Genomic DNA, 19187 nt, shown 5'->3' on the forward strand with positions numbered 1-19187 from the left:
TTATATCATGATATGATCTATACGTGGTCAATAACTTATCAATATTAATGTGTGCTAACATAAATATAAATTATTAAATCAATTTATTTCTATTAACTTAAACTTTTGAAATAAGTGATTTCATAAGAACATTGTATTAGAGTAAAGATTTTAAATTCAAACTTTAATTCTACACTTTAACCCATTTAATTAAATCATGGGTTTAATTCTACAACAAGAGGCGGCCTTGCCATTAAATTAGTTCTGTTTGTTAATTTATTTTAATAAAGTTGCACGTGGTATTATTAAGTTAGTAAAGAAAATAAACAAACAAACAATAGAAATGTTACATACATTTTCTAAATGAAGATCGTATGTATAAGTCTAGTCAATTTTATTTTTTAAATTTTTTAAAATTATAATAATATATTTTTTAAAATAGTATTTTTTTATTTAAAAAAAGATTTATACACAGTTTCTATTTAAAAACTGCAAATAAAATTTTTCAACAAACAATTATATGGGACTGAAGAGATATTATTCACTCATAAAAAATAAAAAATAAAATAAAATAAATGTTAATTATATACGTATCTATCGATGTGGCGTGACTGTATCATTATTTTTCATGGCAGTGTTTTTTAGTATTTTACCCCTCAAAAAAGAAAACGTGGACATGTAAGGTGCAGGGATACAGACCGTGCAAATTAATAACACCGTTCGGCGAGCTGAGAGATCGTTTTCTTGCTCTATGGTCCACACGGTGACGCACGCAAATGTCTATTTAAACATGCCCTCTGAAGCTAAAACACTTGGAAATGGCCACTTAATTCCTCTGCCAAATTCCCACCACAAGCCAGTACTCGATCCCCTCCTCTGTTTGAGACTTCTCGCTCGCTCCATCTCTGTAACTAACCGACCGATATGGCTGACCTGAGATCTCAAAATAATGTCATTTTAGCTGGCCAACCCCCGAAAACTCTGGAGGATTTTGATCCTCCAAAGAAACCCGGAAGGAACATGTATGCTATTGCTTGTGCTACTTTGGCCTCCATGACTTCCGTCTTACTGGGTTATGGTCAGTGGTTCTGCACTTGTTGAAGGATGATTATAAGCCTATTTTTAAGTTTACTTTTGCGTTTGTTTTCATTGAGGTTTCGTTAGCAAAGTAGCATACTCCTAAAGAAACGAGTTTCCATTTTCTCTCCAGTTTTCTTGGAAGTAATTTTCTCTGATGTTTGGAAATTAGTTTTCTAAATATGCCCGCTTATGTTGTTTCAGATATTGGAGTAATGAGTGGAGCAATAATATACATCCAAAAAGATCTCAAAATTTCGGACTTGCAGGTCGAAGTCCTCGCCGGGATACTTAACCTCTACTGCCTCATTGGTTCCTGCGCCGCCGGCAGAACCTCCGACTGGATAGGCCGCCGCTACACCATCGTGGTAGCCCAAGTCATCTTCTTTGTCGGAGCTATCTTCATGGGCTTGGCCACCAACTACGCCTTTCTCATGGTTGGCCGTTTCGTTGCCGGCGTCGGCGTCGGTTTCGCGCTCATGATCGCCCCAGTCTACACCGCGGAGGTCTCTCCGGCCTCCACTCGTGGTTTCCTCACCTCCTTCCCTGAGGTACGTATGGAGCACGATAATTATCTCAAAGATATTCCTCGTTGCATTCCAAAGTTATTTTTTGGTTCCAGCGTACTTTTAAACCGTATATAATCATCTAAATGCATCAATGGACTCTGAATCTCTTTCATATAAACTTTTCTACACAACATTGACGAGATTCTCTCGACGTGTTTTTGTACAGGTCTTCATCAATCTTGGGATATTGCTGGGGTACGTTTCGAACTACGGTTTCTCTAAGCTCCCAACTAATTTGGGTTGGCGGCTAATGCTGGGCGTGGGTGTAGTCCCCTCTGTTATACTCGGCATCGTCGTTTTAGGCATGCCAGAGTCCCCAAGGTGGCTGGTCATGCAGGGTCGACTCGGTGACGCGAAGAAAGTCCTTGATAAAACCTCAGACTCCAAAGAGGAGGCCGATACAAGACTCGCAGACATTAAAGGAGCAGCTGGTATTCCCGAAAATTGCACAGACGACATCGTTCCGGTGCCTAAACAGAATCATGGTGAGGACGTGTGGAAAGAATTATTCGTCCATCCTACACCGGCGGTTCGCCACGCCTTAATCGCAGGCGTAGGAATCCATTTCTTCCAACAAATAACGGGTATCGATTCCGTAGTTTTGTACAGCCCGAGAATCTTTGCGAAGGCTGGGATCAAGTCGACGAACGACATGCTACTCGCGACGATGGCCGTTGGGTTCACCAAGACCATTTTCATCTTGGTGGCTACGTTCTTGCTGGACAGGATCGGACGAAGACCCTTACTCCTCAGCAGTGTCGCCGGCATGATTTTCTCTCTCGCAATGCTCGGAACGGGGATGACGATCGTCGAACACTCGGATACAAAATTAACGTGGGCAGTGGCTCTGTGCATTGCCATGGTTCTAGCATTCGTTGCACTCTTCTCCATCGGGATGGGACCCATCACGTGGGTATATAGCTCGGAGATTTTCCCGTTGAGGCTACGAGCGCAGGGCACCAGTATCGGAGTGGCAGTGAATCGGGTGACGAGTGGGGTCATCTCCATGACTTTCCTCTCACTGAGCCGCGGAATCACCTTCGGTGGGGCATTCTTTCTCTACGCATCGATTGCCACGGTATCATGGTTCTTCTTTTACTTCATGCTACCGGAAACACAAGGTCGAACCCTTGAGGACATGGAGGGGTTGTTCGGAAATTTCGGATGGAAGTTTGCTGAATTCAAGAAGAAGCAGCAGCAAAACCATGACCTGAACAAGGAAGTCAGGGGTGAAGCTAATGGGAACGGCAGAGGTCAAATTCAGTTAGGTACTAACAGACAGTCTTAATTAGATTAAAAGGGCGAGTAAATATGTTTCGTCCCAGAATTTAGATATTACCATTAATGCCATTAATGGTAGAGAAATGATATTTAAATTATAGAGTGCCTAAAGTGTGTAATCTCTTTATAATAAATAAATAAATATGAGATTTATATAAAAAATAATATTTTTTTAATAATTATATAATATTTATATATTTTATGATTGTGTAGTCTGTATTCTTAATTTATGATACGAAAAAGGCTACTGAACTTAATGGGTTGATGGCGAGTTATATAAAAGTGCAATTAAAAGGAACACACATGCAAGCATTAATGACTGAATGGGAAAGGAATTTACTACATTATCGTTCTCATTATTATTGGGGATTTGATGCTTTCCTTTAATATGAATTATGGGGGAGTGGCTGATGTCTGCCGTGGGGGTGGGTAATTAATTAAACAATGATCGATGTAGAAGTGCACCTTAGAACAAGTGGTCCTATTTTGGTCATGGCCGAGAAAAAGGAACCTCGCGCGATTATATATATATTTTTTTTTTCTCTGTTTTTTGTTTTTCCATCTTCTTTACGATATTAGGTGGGTAATTTTCCAATAGCTCGACCTCTGTACGTTACACTTGGTTAGTTTTCCAAGCAATGATGAAGTGATCGCAAGGATAATAGTTCAATCTTTGATTAGATTAAGAAAAAAATTATTTATTATTTATTTATTTATTACTTTTTCATAAATTTATAACGTGACAGTAGATAATTAATTTATAATAAAATATAATAAAAAATTTCTAATCATTTAATATAATATGATTAAAATATGATAAAAAAATAATAAAAATTGAAATGATGAGACTTAGCATTATTACTCATGGAGCAGATTTCTCTAGTCATTATATTAATAAATATTGGTATCTTTTCGTGTAATTCTTATACTACAGTCGTATAAGTTTGAATGGCTGAAATTGTACGCCTTTGACTTGGGCTAATAATTAACTTGTGAAACTTAAATATTGACCACCTGTCACCTCTCACAACAACCTGACTGTCGTTTATTTTTACAATTTTTTTAATTTATATTATCTAATTATTATAATTTTTTAAATTATTATATAAAATAAAATAAATAATTTAATTTTTTTAAAATTTAAAATAAAAATAAAATTTTATTTAACTTTTAATTTTAATATCAACTTATCCCATTTTATCTAAAAAAACAAATTATCTAGTTATAATTTTTCAGAAAGTATACGTTGGGCCAAATATATATTGATCTTGTGATCTGCGTCTCTTATAAGTATTTTTGAAAAATCTACACCTATGGTCTGGAACTTTTCAATCTAATTAGCTAGCTATGTCAGTGATTTATAAATATAACCAACTACTATACTACTCTTTCCCTTCACATGCCTCATTATTAGTTATGAGTAATTATATATATATACAATATATTGTAAAATATATTATATAATAATATTGTAAAATATATTATATAATAATATTATAAAATAATGTTATTTTTATAATATATTTTATAAAAAAACTCTTTAATTAAAATATAATCGTATAATATTGTGAAAAATATTATACGTAAATCATATTAGCTATATATGGAAGTCAAACAAACTGCTCAGTATAGCATCATAATATAACATAATATTTTACCGTATTGCATGGGTGGCAACTAGATCGTGGAAACTGAGATAAAAACTCGTTTTTACTGGATTTTTAACACCATGCGGAGAATGATAAATCCAGCGTGGATAAGTGTATGGATAAGTGGATAAGTGTATGGATGATAATCGTTCGCATGGTGCTAAATATCCATCTAAAATCGAGAGATCGATCGTGGTGCACGCCTTTGTGGCATTTTCGTCCTTTCCAGCATTTCTTTTATTTCAATAATTGGATGTAGACCATGAGTTGATGATAATGATGACTAGCATTCTTTCGTTTTCTTTACCCTTACTTAATCACTCTGATCTCTAGCTAAACACGTAGAACTGACAGTAGTAGAGCAGAGCTAGCTTGCTTGGTTCATGGCCACTTTCATGAATATTTTGCAAATATTCCCAACAGAACGGCCCCTATAATTATACAAACCTCTCGATCCATCCCTGATCTCGATCCTGCCTAACTGATCGGGATGGCTGACCGGAAAAATGAAAATAATGCCATTGCCGAACCCCAGAAGAGTATTGTGGATTTTGCTCCCCTGAAGAAACCAAAGAAGAACAGTTATGCTATTGCTTGTGCTGTTTTGGCCTCCATGACTTCCGTCTTACTGGGCTATGGTAACTTTCACGGCCTCTTGCTGCTTTTATTTATAGCATCCCTGTATTTGCTTTTCTGGTTGATTAAATTGAGGAGTTTTTGTTGGAATTAAATTTGTTTCATTTTTCATAAAAGAAAGAGAAAGAAATGGAAACTGAGGTGTCGTTTGGGTGGTAATAAATTTAGATGAAAATATTATTTTTTAATATTATTATTATTTTAAAATTTGAAAAAATTAAATTATTTATTATATTTAATATAAAAATTTAAGAAAATTATACGATAATATGAAATGAAACAGTTTAACGGGCTCAAGATCATCTTCTAAAACATGAACGGTTAACTCTTCACAGACATTTTTTTTAATCATATTCACACATGAAATTTTATCGGATTCTCGATATAAGACGTTTTCTTGTAAGTGTTCTCTAGGTTTTAGGATGCTTTCTCAGTAGGTCCTCTTTTGTTGCTTCAGATTTTGGAGTAATAAGCGGAGCAATATTATACATAAAAGACGACCTGAAAATCACCGACGTAGAGGTCGAAATCCTCGTCGGAATCCTTAACCTCTACTGCCTCATTGGATCATTTGCCGCCGGCCGAACCTCTGACTGGATAGGCCGCCGCTACACCATCGTGGTAGCCCAAGCTATCTTCTTCGCCGGAGCTATCCTCATGGGCTTTGCCACCAGCTATGCCTTTCTCATGGTCGGTCGCTTTGTTGCCGGTATCGCAGTTGGCTACGGGCTCATGATTGCTCCGGTCTATACTGCCGAAGTCTCTCCAACCTCGTCTCGTGGTTTCCTCACCTCGTTCACCGAGGTTCGCTTGTAGTATACTAATTATCTCAAAAGATATATGCCCATCTATTGTTTTCTAAGGAACAAAAATACAAATAGCTATATATTGATAATCACTTTAAAGAAAAGCACTTCTAAACAAATGCAATCATTGTAATTTGGTTCCTGCTTTCGAGAGTATGTTCTAAATTCATAAAAAGTAACCACCGTACAGCATATTACGACGAAAATTTTCAGATAACCATTTCTTTGATGATATGGCTTTCCAAAACATTCACATGATTATCTTGACGTGATTTTTTAGGTCTTCATCAATGGTGGGATATTGTTGGGGTACGTTTCGAACTATGCTTTCTCTAAGCTCCCAACTCACTTGGGTTGGCGAATGATGCTCGGAGCAGGTGCTATCCCCGCCATTATAATCGGCCTCCTTGCTTTAGGCATGCCTGAGTCACCAAGGTGGTTAGTCATGCGGGGTCGACTTGGTGACGCAAAGCGAGTCCTTGATAAAATCTCAGACTCTAAAGAGGAGGCGGAGATAAGACTAGCAGATATCAAAAGAGTCGCCGGTATTTCTGAGGATTGCACTGACAACGTCGTTCCGGTGCCGAAACAAAGTGACGGCAAGTACGTGTGGAAAGACCTAATTCTCCACCCCACACCCTCTGTTCGCCACGCCTTAATCGCAGCTGTCGGTATCCATTTCTTCCAACAATTATCAGGTATTGATTCTGTCGTTCTATACAGCCCACGAATATTCGAGAAGGCCGGAATCACGTCGACGAACGACAAGCTATTAGCGACAGTGGCCGTGGGATTTTCCAAGACCATGTTCATCTTGGTGGCCACGTTCCTATTAGATAAGATCGGACGTCGTCCGTTGCTTCTAAGCAGCATAACAGGCATGATTCTCTCACTAGCAACCCTCGGAATCGGGCTGACGATCATCGAAAAGTCAGACCAAAAGCTGATGTGGGCGGTGGCTTCGTGCATTGCCATGGTGCTAGCATACGTGTCATTTTTCTCAATAGGAGTGGGGCCCGTCACATGGGTATACAGCTCGGAGATCTTACCGTTGAGGCTAAGGGCCCAAGGAGTGAGCATCGCAGTAGCTGTGAGTAGGTTAACGAGTGCTGTAATCTCCATGACCTTTCTCTCACTGGGCAAATGGATCACAACTGGCGGGGCCTTCTTCCTCTATACGTCGTTCGCTATAGTATCCTGTTTCTTTTTTTATTTCATGTTACCAGAAACACAAGACAGGACCTTAGAAGACATGGAGGGGTTGTTTGGTAATTTCGGGTGGAAGTTATCCAAATTGATGAAGAAGAAGCAAAATGAGGAAGCAGCTATGTAAGCAAATTAAACTGGTTTAATAACAAAAAATAGTGTCCTTATAAGATATTATGAAAAATTCTACTCATCTTGAACTATAGACTGACCGGCATACTTGCTATATATTTTTTTTTTTTTCCCCTTTTAAGGTAGTCCATAATACTTATTGAGAGGGGGCTGATGCTTCGGAGAATTTAGTTGTTGCTGGGTTGGATGTCTCTTTTCCTCCGATTTCTCACTTACCAAAGCATTAATTTACATGGTATGTACATGTTGGATAAAGCTGGACCGGCCTCGTTTTAGGCATTAGATTAATGTTTTTCTATCTCTTATTTGTCATATAGTCTAGTTTAATTTTTTAATTTTAGTTTCAGTAGAGAGATTTCAATATTTAAATAGGATGTCGTCCTCGTGATAGTAAAAAATAATAAGAGATAGTCTAGGCATCTGTGGCGCGTTTTCATCCTTCCAATTTTCAACCATTTCTTTGTCAATTGGGTATTAGAAAAATAATTGGATGTTGAATGTTATTCATTGATTTTGTTTATAAATAAACCTCCTGAGTTGAGCATAGAACAACAACCAGTACTACTGCCTGGTTCGAATTACTCTGCAAGCTAGTATTCCCAGCAGAATCACAACCTGGTCTTTTGATAAAAGCCCCTCGCTAGCTCCATATATCGTTAGTCTCTCTGGCTAACCGATTGAGATGGCTGACCGGGAAGTTGAAAATAATGCCATTTCCGACCAACCCCAAATAAGTACTATTGTGGATTTTGATCCTCCAAAGAAACCCAAGAGGAACATGTATGCTATTGCTTGTTCTGTTTTGGCCTCCATGACATCCGTCTTACTGGGTTATGGTTAGTTAATTATATCCTTCACCTCTTACTGTATATTTATAATATCCCTTTTAATTTGTTTATGATTTTCCATTCACTGCCACTGGTACTGGTTGATTACAACTTACATGAAGGAGTTTTTGTTGGAAATAAATTTGTTTCCTTTTTTACAGAGAGAGATAAATGGAGGCCAATAGTATATCCCAAATTAAACACGTACAAGTAACTCTTCAGGGAATTTTTTTCATATTCACACATGGAATTTTACCCCATTTTCTACGGAAAATGTTGTCTAGAAAGGTTTGTGTTTAGGATGCTTTCTCAACAGGTCCACATTTGTTGCTTCAGATTTTGGAGTAATAAGCGGAGCAATAATCTACATAAAAGAGGACCTGAATATCACTGACGTCGAGGTTGAAATCCTCGTCGGAATCCTTAACCTTCACTGCCTCATTGGCTCGTTCGCCGCCGGCCGAACCTCCGATTGGATAGGCCGACGCTATACCATCATGGTAGCCCAAGTCATCTTCTTCGTCGGAGCTATCCTCATGGGCCTTGCCACCAACTATGCCTTTCTCATGGTCGGTCGCTTCGTTGTCGGTGTCGCCGTCGGCTTCGGGCTCATGGTCGCTCCGGTTTATACCGCCGAGGTCTCTCCAGCCTCGTCTCGTGGCTTCCTCACCTCGTTCACCGAGGTTGGCGCGTAGCACAATAATTATCTCAAAGATACTCTGTTTCTTTTCAAAAGAAAACAGATACTTACAAACAGAGCAACCATTGATTGGTTCCTATTTTCAAACTATATATTTCAAATTCAACAACAGTACAAGAAATCAGCATGAATTTTTCAGATAGTCATTGATGCTCCTTTTTTCCATAGTATTAAGATGATTACGTTGATCATGTTTTCCGTAGGTCTTCATTAATGGCGGGATATTGCTGGGGTACGTTTCAAACTACGCTTTCTCTAAGTTCCCAACTCACTTGGGTTGGCGTTTGATGCTTGGAGCGGGTGCTATCCCTGCCGTTATAATCGGTGTAGTTGTCTTAGCCCTACCTGAGTCACCAAGGTGGCTGGTCATGCAGGGTCGACTTGGCGACGCTAAGCAAGTCCTCGCTAAAATCTCTGCCTCTAAAGAGGAGGCCGAGATAAGACTAGCCGATATCAAAAGAGTCGCTGGTATTTCCGATGATTGCACTGGCGACGTGGTTCTGGTGCCGAAACAAAATCATGGCGAGGACGTGTGGAAAGACCTAGTTCTCCATCCCACAGCGTCTGTTCGCCACGCCTTAATTGCAGCCGTCGGTATCCATTTCTTCCAACAATCATCAGGGATTGATTCAGTCGTTCTATACAGCCCAAGAATCTTTGAGAAGGCCGGTATCACGTCGACGAACGACAAGTTACTAGCAACGGTGGCCGTAGGATTCACCAAGACAATATTCATCTTAGTGGCCACATTCCTATTAGACAGGGTCGGACGCAGACCGTTGCTTCTCACTAGCGTAGCAGGCATGATCCTCTCACTCGCAACCCTTGCAATTGGTCTGACTATCATTGACCACTCAGACCAGAAGCTAACTTGGGCAGTGGCTCTGTGCATTGCCATGGTGCTAGCATACGTGGCGATTTACTCTATAGGGTTGGGGCCCATCACGTGGGTGTACAGCTCAGAGATCTTACCGTTGCGGCTAAGGGCACAAGGAGTGAGCATCGGAGTGGCAGTGAGTAGGTTGACAAGTGCGGGAATCTCCATGACCTTTCTCACCCTAAGCAAAGGGATCACCATTGGTGGGGCCTTCTTTCTCTATGCGTCGATCGCCACGTTGTCTTGGTTCTTCTTTTATCTCATGCTACCCGAAACACAAGATAGAACCTTGGAGAACATGGAGGGGTTGTTTGGTAATTTCGGGTGGAAGCTCGCTAAATTTAGGAAGAAGAATGACGAAGTTACATAAGCAATGAATGAAATCAGAAAAGAAATTTAATACAATCTTCTTGTTAGTGATTGGTCTCGTTTATTTTTATAATTTTTTTTATTTCATTTCATTTAATTATTATAATTTTTTAAAATTTTATATAAAATAAAATAAATAATTTAATTTTTTCAAATTTAAAAATAAAAATAATATAAAAAAATATATTCTAATAATATTTAATTTTAATTTTAATTTTAATCTTAATTCAATTCATTTCCTCCACGAAAACAAATTAGGCCTGTTTTATAAAGTCACCGTATTTAATTGTTTTCAATTGATTAATGTTTTATATACGTTGAAATAAAATATCACTGACAATATATCAATCGATAGAAGATGATAACAAGTTTTTTTCTTTAAAAAAAAGAAAATTAATTTTCTCTTGGTTACCACATGTCAAAAAGATTCGATATCATGATAAGATCGGTGGGGATGACCATTAATAATGGTGAGAAAACGTCAAAATCACTTGAGGAATTAGCCCCACCAACACATGGAATTGCATGCCTGAACCCAAAAGGAGAAAAGGAAGCAAGGAGGGAGGGAGTACTTTCAATTATCGGGTGAGGGAAAGTTGTAATCAATGACAACGTTGAGAACGATGTTTAGCATTGATTGGTTCTTCGTACGCATGTGTAGTGTGATTATTGTCTGTTGGTGCACTTATATTATTTGCTACATCATCATTTTTTTACTGCATTTATAACATTTTATTTTCATATAATTCTTCCGTTGCAAACTTGCACTTGGTAAAGCTTAATTTGGAGGATTAATGAGTTGAATTGAATTGAATTGAGTTGAGTTGAGTTGAGTTGAGTTGAGTTTAGATTAGATAAGATAAAATATGAAATATGAAAATTAAATAAAATATTATTAGAATAAAGTTTTGTGATATTATTTTTATTTAAAAATTTGAAAAAATTTTAATGATTAAGCATCAATTCATTATCTAAACAACTCCTAACTTTTTGTTTGACTTCCTCCAATTAGTAACTTCAAACTTCTTATAGTTTGAAGTCTGAACGGCCATTCAACTCAGTTTCAGAAAGAGAGGGGGAGAGAGAGAGTTTTGGGTCAAACTGCTCTAGTCTTCATACCGTACGTGTATTCGTATTGGGCCATGCTCTCTAGCCCAAAAGTGGAAAGAAAAGAAGGTGAGCAAGATTACAGAGTCAATCTCTGTACAATAAATAGTAACGATTTTGTTTGAGCAAAACCCATTAAAGTGAGTTTGGGCCAACTATCCTGCTTTGAGGGTAATGATTTTGGTGGATCTCTTGGACCAGCTCTGGCTTTGATTGGGAGTGGGAAATCATGTTGGTGCAGCTCGTGCCACGTTGCCCGAGTCACTTGGTAACCGTAATATTACTACTATGCGTAACGTAGATACAATTTTAAATTATGCAAGTTTGGTATAATTTTTTTTTTTAAAAATAAAATCTACTATTAAGAAAATATTTTTTTTTTCATGTGAGTGTCAGATTTATCCAAATAGAATATGCGAGACTTGCACACTTTAAAACTGTAAATCTCATTTTTCAAATAATATTAATACAAAAGAAAATCACGATACAGAAAAGAAAGAAATGGCTGATCAGGATTCGAGAATCCTAAAATGTACACCTCCATACTCAAATTAACAAGAAAAATGCTACGTTGTCCTTCCAAAGTGATTGCTCACTTTGACCACTAGTGTAAAAGTAATTATATTCCAAAGTGATATGCGAAGCAATTGATCAATTTGATTTGATTTATTATATTAAAGATATGATAGATGAGTATGTGTAGTTAATCAAATTGAAGGAATTTATGTTTGATTTGGAGTCCTTGGAATTATATATTTGGATGTGGAGTATATATTAGCATTATTGAAGTTAATTATCAGGTAACAATAGTTAACTCCTGAACCTCCAAAATCTGAGCGTTACAATGGTTGCTTTTATGTAATGATATTGAGATTCTCCGGTATATTCAAGAACCTCATATACATGAATGATATTTTTTATTATTTTTTTGAATATTTGATTTTTCAGAAACAAAATCGCGATATATGCCCTAATTTTCACATATATTTTTATCAACAAGTTATAAAATTTAAATTTGAACTAACACCAACTGCAGCAAGACATGATTAGAATCATTCCATTATGGAAGATTATAAACTAATTGGAGGCCGGATTACAAGCCAAATTGAAAAGACAAAGCAACTAGATAGATCAAAGAAACGAAATTAACATAGGAAAATAACTTCAAAGAACAGGGAAAAAAAAAAAGTTCTGATGTGAGTACTGATTACATATCATAGCAGTTAAGACCTATACCAAGATGATGATCTTTATCGATCAAAAGGTCCACTAGGATCGAGTTGTTTACATAATCCAAGATAAGTGAGATAAAGAACTCGATCCTTAGCACCCGTCCTGTGATTCTTGGTGTGCTTGCAGAAATACTTCAATTGCTCAAGCGTGCAGCAACCAAGCATTTGTCCCAGAAGCAAAAACAGCCAGTTTATCGCCTTCTTCTTCTGCGAGAAAACCGGCTTCGCGCTGTTTTCTTGACCGCAGAACTCGCACTTTGGAAGAACCGGATTCATCCATTTGCTCGGCGCCCTGTCATGCATGCTGTTCTTGTTCTCCGCGATATAATGCCCAACTTCGTCAAACGTTTTCTCCAGATTATACCCCATCTTGTACTGACGCTCGCATCGCTTGCATTGGACGAAGCCAGTAATGGTATCGATTTGCTTGGACAGCAGGCATTCGAGACTGTAGACCGTGGCTCGACGTGTCGTGGCCCACGGGAACGGAGCCACGACGGTGTCGGACTTTCCCTCGCGCAGCACCCGTGACTGGTTACGACGAGCGCGTATGGGGCGAGAGGGGCCGCCTTCTGGACCGCACATAAGCAGGGGGGTACTTGAACTCGAGGATTCCGGCACGAATGGTACTATTGGCACCGCGTATAGACGGTGGGGTACTTGAAGTGATATTGATTGAGTCAGTGGCGGAGGGGGAGATGGCGGCGGCGGAGGAAGTGGCTGATCTACCTGCAAAGAACGCTTGAGAGGAAGACAAAAAAGAGAGAGAGTAAGCTGCAAATCATCATCTTCTTCGTCGCGCTCTTGTTGAAGCTCGGCTGTGAATGTGTAATGATCTGGGCTATCGCTCTTTCTCAAATCTGGGCTACTGTTCTTCCTCCTCAAATCTGGGCTACGGCTATGGCTATTGTTCTTTCTCTTCTTTCTCACGTTTAGTTCATCACGATCTTCCTTATTCATGTTCATGATGAAGACTTGGAATAAAGAAGAGGAAAGACAAGACCTAGAAGAAGCAGACGTTGTGCAGATAGAATAGAGTTGTATCTCAAATTTATAGGGGATCATGAGTCAAGGACTATTCAAATTCCTTTTTAATACTGATTTCCCTTTACCGCTGTTGACTGGTTCATACCATATTCTGGAGAAATTACCACATGCGTGAATGTCTCCTATCTACATGCAGCGGTTGACTGAATTTTGGAACGACAATATTCTTTTCTTTTCTTTTCTTTTATTTTTTCTTGAGAAATTAGTTGCCAATACTCTTTGTACATGATATTAATTAGGACATGGCACGGTCCATGAACTGCATCAACAATTATCATATATATATACACATAATTTCTTTAATAATATACATCAATTAATAATTTCAAATCAAGTTGTTGGGATTCTCTAGAATTTTTATATACCACTTTATAATTTGAAATTCGAATTTAGATAAGTACTCTTAATTAGTGCAGATGGATGATAGGATATTGAAGAATTTGAGGAAATCTGTCCCTGATAAAACACTATTTCTGTTATGTTTTACTTAGTGATAGAATTTCAAAAAATAACAAAGAAAACGTAGTTCAAATGCCAGTCATACTCTTTGTTTTTTCAGGATCGAGGGAGGGAGTGAGTGAGTTCTATTGGAATTCCAGTGTGTCCAAAGTGATCCGATATAATCGAAATGATAGACGCCAATAACTGATTTGTATTGGGTATCGTAGAGTTCATTAATTTAAATTGACTTAATTTAATTACTATCCTTTTTTCCCCCCCTTTTCAATCCAGTGCATGCATTTACACGTGGATTTGTTCTCGAGAATTAAGTAATTGTGTGAAGTCTTGAAGACGTGCAAATACAACATTTATTTGTGTCCACGCAAGAATATTTGTACTTTCACACGTTTCTTTTCCAAATTAAAGGTAAGGATCAGCTATGGAAGAAAATTTAGGGATGATAAATTATGATGTATAAATGGAAAATGTGCAAATTTGAAACTCGTGTAAAAAAAACTTATATTATTTTTTAATCTCAAATAAGTTAAAGAATACATTTAAAAACAAGTATTATTCAAATTTTTAAAAAATTGTCGATGAACGAAAATATCCATACAATCACTTCAAGATAAATACAATTTTTAAATTTTTAAAGATATGATCATTATCTTTAAAAAATAAAATAATCATTCATTTCTACTTTAAAAAGTATTTTTTAAATTTGTTTCCAAACAAATCATGTTTAAAAGTGATTTAAACATATGGTTACCAAATAACTTTTTAATAATAGAACTTATTATATACTATAAGTTACATACTTTAAAGAAAAAATTTATTCATCATCTAAACTCTCATCATCCTCCTATCATTCCATGATGTAGCATCAAATGATAGGTTTACAAATTAAATGTAATAAATAATTTTCAATCACTTAATGTCACATCATAAAATGATAGAAAGATGATGAAAATTGAGATGATGAATAACATTACTCAACTTTAAAACTATTAGTTATATTTTCTACTGCAATCTCAAATATACGGCTTGACATGACTCAACGTTTATTTATTATTGCAAGGGAAGAAGACATTTGCAGGGTTAGATCAACCCATTATTAATTTATTATATCATCCCTTTTGTAGTAGTAAAGGAAAAACATACAGATTGAACTATAGCGCAATTGAGAGACCATGGTCTAGGGCACCCGTTAGTTGGCTTAAACTAGGGGACTGCCCTTCAATTGGCCACGAGAGAGCTTGATTAAGGGAGAGGTAGATAGACCAAAATAATTATTGAGCAGTCACAAATTATATATACACGATAGTCTCATTTTATGATAATTAAAAATTATTGTTTATATAAACAAATTTAATGGCATGATATAATATAAGAGTTCTGCTACATACAGTTATTTTTACGTATTTTTTGCACACTCTGCTGATATGATCGTCTAAAGTAATTATTTTATATTAAAAAATAACGCAAATAGTCACATTAATAAAAGATACAAGAATACATAAAAGTGAGTACACATAAATTTTTTCATAATATAATGTTATAGAATAATAGTAGCATGCCATCCATATTTTTATAGTACTTAAAGGGCTATGACTCCATGACCCTTTCTAGATGGTAGGTCCTTGCATGAACATTGGCAATTAATTATTCAAATTTACATTATCTCAGTTTTGAAAAAATAAATTTACATCAATTATGTCGGAGCGTAGTTGTTTATTAATTAATAAGTAACGATACAGCCACGACTCTTTACTACTCGTTTCTTAATTAATCAAGACAAACATCCAATTTCATTAATAATTAAATTTCAATTTTATAATCTATAAAAATTATAAAACTATAATACATTCAAAGGCCATTTTTTCTCCTTTTCCAAGGTCGGAGGAGTCTCACGTTAGGTATCGGGCTCTCAGTTGGTACTGAGACAAACACAGCAGGGAAGTTGTCCTCTTTTAAATTTTGGGATATTAGGTGCAAGAATCTGAGCCTATGTTTAATTCGAGATTACAATTATTACGAATCCTAATAGATTTAGGGTTCATACTACTCGACGTACTTACTCATTTTACCTTATAGATTGTCAATTAAGCCTTATGTTGTTGTGTATTAACTGTGCTCTTAATTCAAAATGCCAGCAATTTCAGTAGAAAAGTAAAAAAATATATTATTTGGACAAAATTTTAACTTGCATAAAGCACACAGAACATGTTTTCAATTTAAATGACACCCATGTCTGTTACACAAAAAGGGTTTTGCCCTGTTTAATTTCTCCTTGCCCCTTCTCATGTACATAACTTTTTGTTATTTTGTTGTACTCGTTGCTGTTTGGAAATTCTTTGTATTCTGTTATGATCTCAAGAGTTAAACGTTTAACCAAATTTGTATCAAATAGTTTTAGAGCTTTTGGATCAATGGTTGAGTTTTTAACGATTGGTACGAGAACAGGCTCCACATCACGAGTTCAAGTCACGAAGGGGGTGGCTTATAGGTTGGATTAAAATACCTTGGTACTATGTATGGATTTAGTGCTTCCCATTTCCATCCTCTTGCTCCTTTTGATGATAGGTTCTCTGAAGATGCAGCTCAATAGGTATATGACGTATCCTGACAAAATAAGTCATGCTTTGCTTGCCTTTTAATTTGTTTGAAAATGAATGGGGTTCTTGTTTCATCATCGGAGGCATTTATATCTCATTGCCATTACCATTCACTAGATTCGTTATTTATCCTCTGCTTGTTTATCCCTACCTCTAAGAAATATTTTCTATGCTTGCAAAATAATTTTTTGCAAACAACTTCTTAAAGATTGTTTATTCTTCATGGTATTGCTGTACTAGTTTTGCAGCTCCACTAGAATTTTCTTGAACGTCCATTAATTAAAGAGATTCCACTATCTACAACCCAGATCTTCCATTAGATTCCAAGAGCAACCTCACAATGCACCTTTTTTTTTTTAAGGACCTAGTGATTTTTTTTAATGATACTGGCACATCCCCCCATATGTTGTATAAATAGGTGGATAGGAGCAATGTGCATGTACAATAGGCACCTGGTATGTGTAAGTGCCAACTTTATCTATTAGAGCCAAAACGCTGAAAGAAGTTTGTTGTGCATTGTGGTTTTTGTTTTATGCTCCAAGAGTGCTTGGGAAATAAACACTATCAAAGCACATGGGGGAAGCATGGCCTGGGGATTTTTTTCCGGTGATCTGTTATGCAAAGACTGAGGATATAAGGGTGCATCATTAAGGCTCTTTTATATACAATTGCCGACAATTTAATCGTAGAGCTGCAAACTGTATTACACAATACCCATGAAGCCCACAATCAAGCTGCAAGTCGTCTACCTCTCACAGCCACTACAAGTTACTTAGCTATAACACAGAAATGGCAAAGGATGATTGATCATTATATCAGATTCCATCTGTATATTTACTTTTCCATTGTCTTTAGTAAATATTTCCTTAATAAGCTGCATTATATTTTAGGAAGATTCTTTCTGTTAGGATGTCAGAACAGGACGTGTATACGAGGCCTCTTCTTGTGCCTTCTGTTATTCATTCGATTTCTGGATAATGAATTAACCAAGGGGTTTGGATTTGGGATTCAAGTTGAAGTTGTGACGGGTCCACTCAGACTATTTGCCCGGGCCCTGGGTGGGGGAAAAATCTACATCCGACCCAACCCGAATTTATTAAAAATATTGCCAACCCGACCTACTTACGAGTGAGTTTATTATTTATTTTTATTTTATTCAAGATTTAACAACGTGGTTTAACATATTTTTCGGATAATAAAATGTAGATAATTGGGTATCGGGTCATGTCAGCTTGATGACTTTTAGAGATAGAATAAAACTTTTTCCCATTTCAACTCGTTTCTTATTGGGCCGGATATATTTCGATCCGGGTCGGTTTGGCTATTGGTCTTTACTGTACTTTATTATACACTTAAAAATAGCATTCTTATTGGTTTAGGCAAATTTGAGTAATATGTCACGTTTTAACTTTGGATTAATCATTCAAAATTTGAATTATACATTGGATTAATCATCTCACTTTTATGGTAATAAAATAATATTATTCTAAAAATTATTTTATCTACTTATTTAATGCATTATTTATTTTTTAAATACTTTTTATTTTTAGTTTCATAATTTTCAACATTCTATATATTAAAATACATAAAAATCCATCTATCAACCTAAAGTAACTTCATTTTGAAATACAAAATATTAAAATATATACAAAATATATTCACAAATGAGGGAGAAATAATATAAAATTCATTTGGCTAAGCTGCTGTAACTCAAATACTGTAGCTCATAATCAAATTTACATACCATTACCTAATCCAATTTGGGACTTTTGGAGTACTAGGAGTGTCCTAACTAGAGTTTGACCAAATTTTAACTAAGAAATTCACTTTTATAAATTTAGCTAACCACTTTTCAACAACACCAAATAACAATTCTTCAAATTTATTACTATTCTATTAAAATATTGATTTTGACATTTTTATTTAATTTATTTAATTGTAATCTTTATTCTATTCAAATAAGAAACTCTCCAGTTTTTATTTGAATATAAATCCTTGCTCGATTATTATTATGTTCACTTGCAAATTTTACATCTTAGGAATAATTGTTTGTGGATTTTTTCAGAATGGTGTGAATTTTTCCACAGTTTTTGTTTGTTGTGTGATGAAGATTTATTGAGAAGGAATATTTTCAGTCTAAAATATAATTTGGCCAGCAGCTTGGGCTGGCCAAATTCGGCCAGTGACTTTGGTGTTGGTTAAAGATATTATAAATTTATTGAGTTTGGTGTTAATAGAATTTATGCACCTTAGTTAAATTTTAGTCAAATTTTAACCATAGCCATCTCACTGCTAGTGTTTTAAGAGTATTGGTATTGGACTCATCAAATGAGTAAAATATTTAAAATTTAATGAATTTGACTTTAAAATCACTGCATTAGATTCATCATACTTCAAAATCTGAAATTATGAGCTACAATATATTCCAATTCATTGCTATCCGTATTATTTTATTAGCAAAATTGTAGTATTTTGCAAGGTTTTGAATTTCGTTTTGTTCTGATTGATACGGTCGAAATATACCATACATAAAGAAGGATATAGTTTCCTATCGGTTCGAATTTCGACTGTATTGGTTGATATTGGTCGATATTTCAGATTTTGGCCTTTACTTTTTTTTTTCTTCTTATTTTTGAC

General features: G+C 36.1%; 4 protein-coding genes across 5 annotated transcripts; 3 read left to right on the plus strand and 1 right to left on the minus strand.

Annotated features, from left to right (window-relative positions):
- The first annotated feature begins 781 nt into the window (after positions 1-781).
- LOC121256562 (polyol transporter 5-like) lies at positions 782-3017 on the plus strand. Its single transcript, XM_041157405.1, has 3 exons — positions 782-1057; positions 1261-1607; positions 1792-3017. The coding sequence occupies exons 1-3, from the start codon at positions 904-906 to the stop codon at positions 2911-2913; spliced, it is 1623 nt and encodes a 540-aa protein (XP_041013339.1). The 5' UTR covers positions 782-903; the 3' UTR covers positions 2914-3017.
- A 1830-nt stretch (positions 3018-4847) lies between these two features.
- LOC121256563 (polyol transporter 5-like) lies at positions 4848-7406 on the plus strand. The gene is made up of 3 exons (XM_041157406.1): positions 4848-5193; positions 5649-5995; positions 6278-7406. The coding sequence occupies exons 1-3, from the start codon at positions 5046-5048 to the stop codon at positions 7328-7330; spliced, it is 1548 nt and encodes a 515-aa protein (XP_041013340.1). The 5' UTR covers positions 4848-5045; the 3' UTR covers positions 7331-7406.
- A 29-nt stretch (positions 7407-7435) lies between these two features.
- LOC121256564 (polyol transporter 5-like) lies at positions 7436-10144 on the plus strand. 2 transcript variants are annotated; one of them, XM_041157408.1, is made up of 3 exons: positions 7436-7570; positions 8499-8845; positions 9066-10144. In XM_041157408.1, exons 1-3 carry the CDS (start codon positions 7522-7524, stop codon positions 10107-10109), a joined length of 1440 nt encoding a protein of 479 aa, XP_041013342.1. In that variant the 5' UTR covers positions 7436-7521; the 3' UTR covers positions 10110-10144. The 2 variants fall into 2 exon arrangements, with proteins under 2 accessions (XP_041013342.1, XP_041013341.1); XM_041157407.1 differs by lacking the exon at positions 7436-7570 and adding an exon at positions 7593-8171.
- Positions 10145-12348: 2204 nt separating this feature from the next.
- LOC121254291 lies at positions 12349-13407 on the minus strand. The gene is made up of 2 exons (XM_041154274.1): positions 12451-13407; positions 12349-12391 (listed from the first exon to the last, which is right to left on the minus strand). Exon 1 carries the CDS (start codon positions 13405-13407, stop codon positions 12466-12468), a length of 942 nt encoding a protein of 313 aa, XP_041010208.1. The 3' UTR covers positions 12349-12391; positions 12451-12465.
- Between the last annotated feature and the right edge of the window lie 5780 nt (positions 13408-19187).

The sequence above is a fragment of the Juglans microcarpa x Juglans regia genome, chromosome 3D (assembly GCF_004785595.1).
Source record: "Juglans microcarpa x Juglans regia isolate MS1-56 chromosome 3D, Jm3101_v1.0, whole genome shotgun sequence".
Taxonomy (NCBI): domain Eukaryota; kingdom Viridiplantae; phylum Streptophyta; class Magnoliopsida; order Fagales; family Juglandaceae; genus Juglans; species Juglans microcarpa x Juglans regia.

Coding starts and splice junctions, on each gene's coding strand:
- LOC121256562 (XM_041157405.1), top strand. CDS start 904: ATGGCTGACCTGAGATCTCAAAATAATGTCATTTTAGCTGGCCAACCC. Junction 1,058..1,260: donor TTCCGTCTTACTGGGTTATG/GTCAGTGGTTCT, acceptor ATGTTGTTTCAG/ATATTGGAGTAATGAGTGGA. Junction 1,608..1,791: donor TCCTCACCTCCTTCCCTGAG/GTACGTATGGAG, acceptor GTTTTTGTACAG/GTCTTCATCAATCTTGGGAT.
- LOC121256563 (XM_041157406.1), top strand. CDS start 5,046: ATGGCTGACCGGAAAAATGAAAATAATGCCATTGCCGAACCCCAGAAG. Junction 5,194..5,648: donor TTCCGTCTTACTGGGCTATG/GTAACTTTCACG, acceptor TTGTTGCTTCAG/ATTTTGGAGTAATAAGCGGA. Junction 5,996..6,277: donor TCCTCACCTCGTTCACCGAG/GTTCGCTTGTAG, acceptor GTGATTTTTTAG/GTCTTCATCAATGGTGGGAT.
- LOC121256564 (XM_041157407.1), top strand. CDS start 8,018: ATGGCTGACCGGGAAGTTGAAAATAATGCCATTTCCGACCAACCCCAA. Junction 8,172..8,498: donor ATCCGTCTTACTGGGTTATG/GTTAGTTAATTA, acceptor TTGTTGCTTCAG/ATTTTGGAGTAATAAGCGGA. Junction 8,846..9,065: donor TCCTCACCTCGTTCACCGAG/GTTGGCGCGTAG, acceptor TGTTTTCCGTAG/GTCTTCATTAATGGCGGGAT.
- LOC121254291 (XM_041154274.1), bottom strand. CDS start 13,407: ATGAATAAGGAAGATCGTGATGAACTAAACGTGAGAAAGAAGAGAAAG.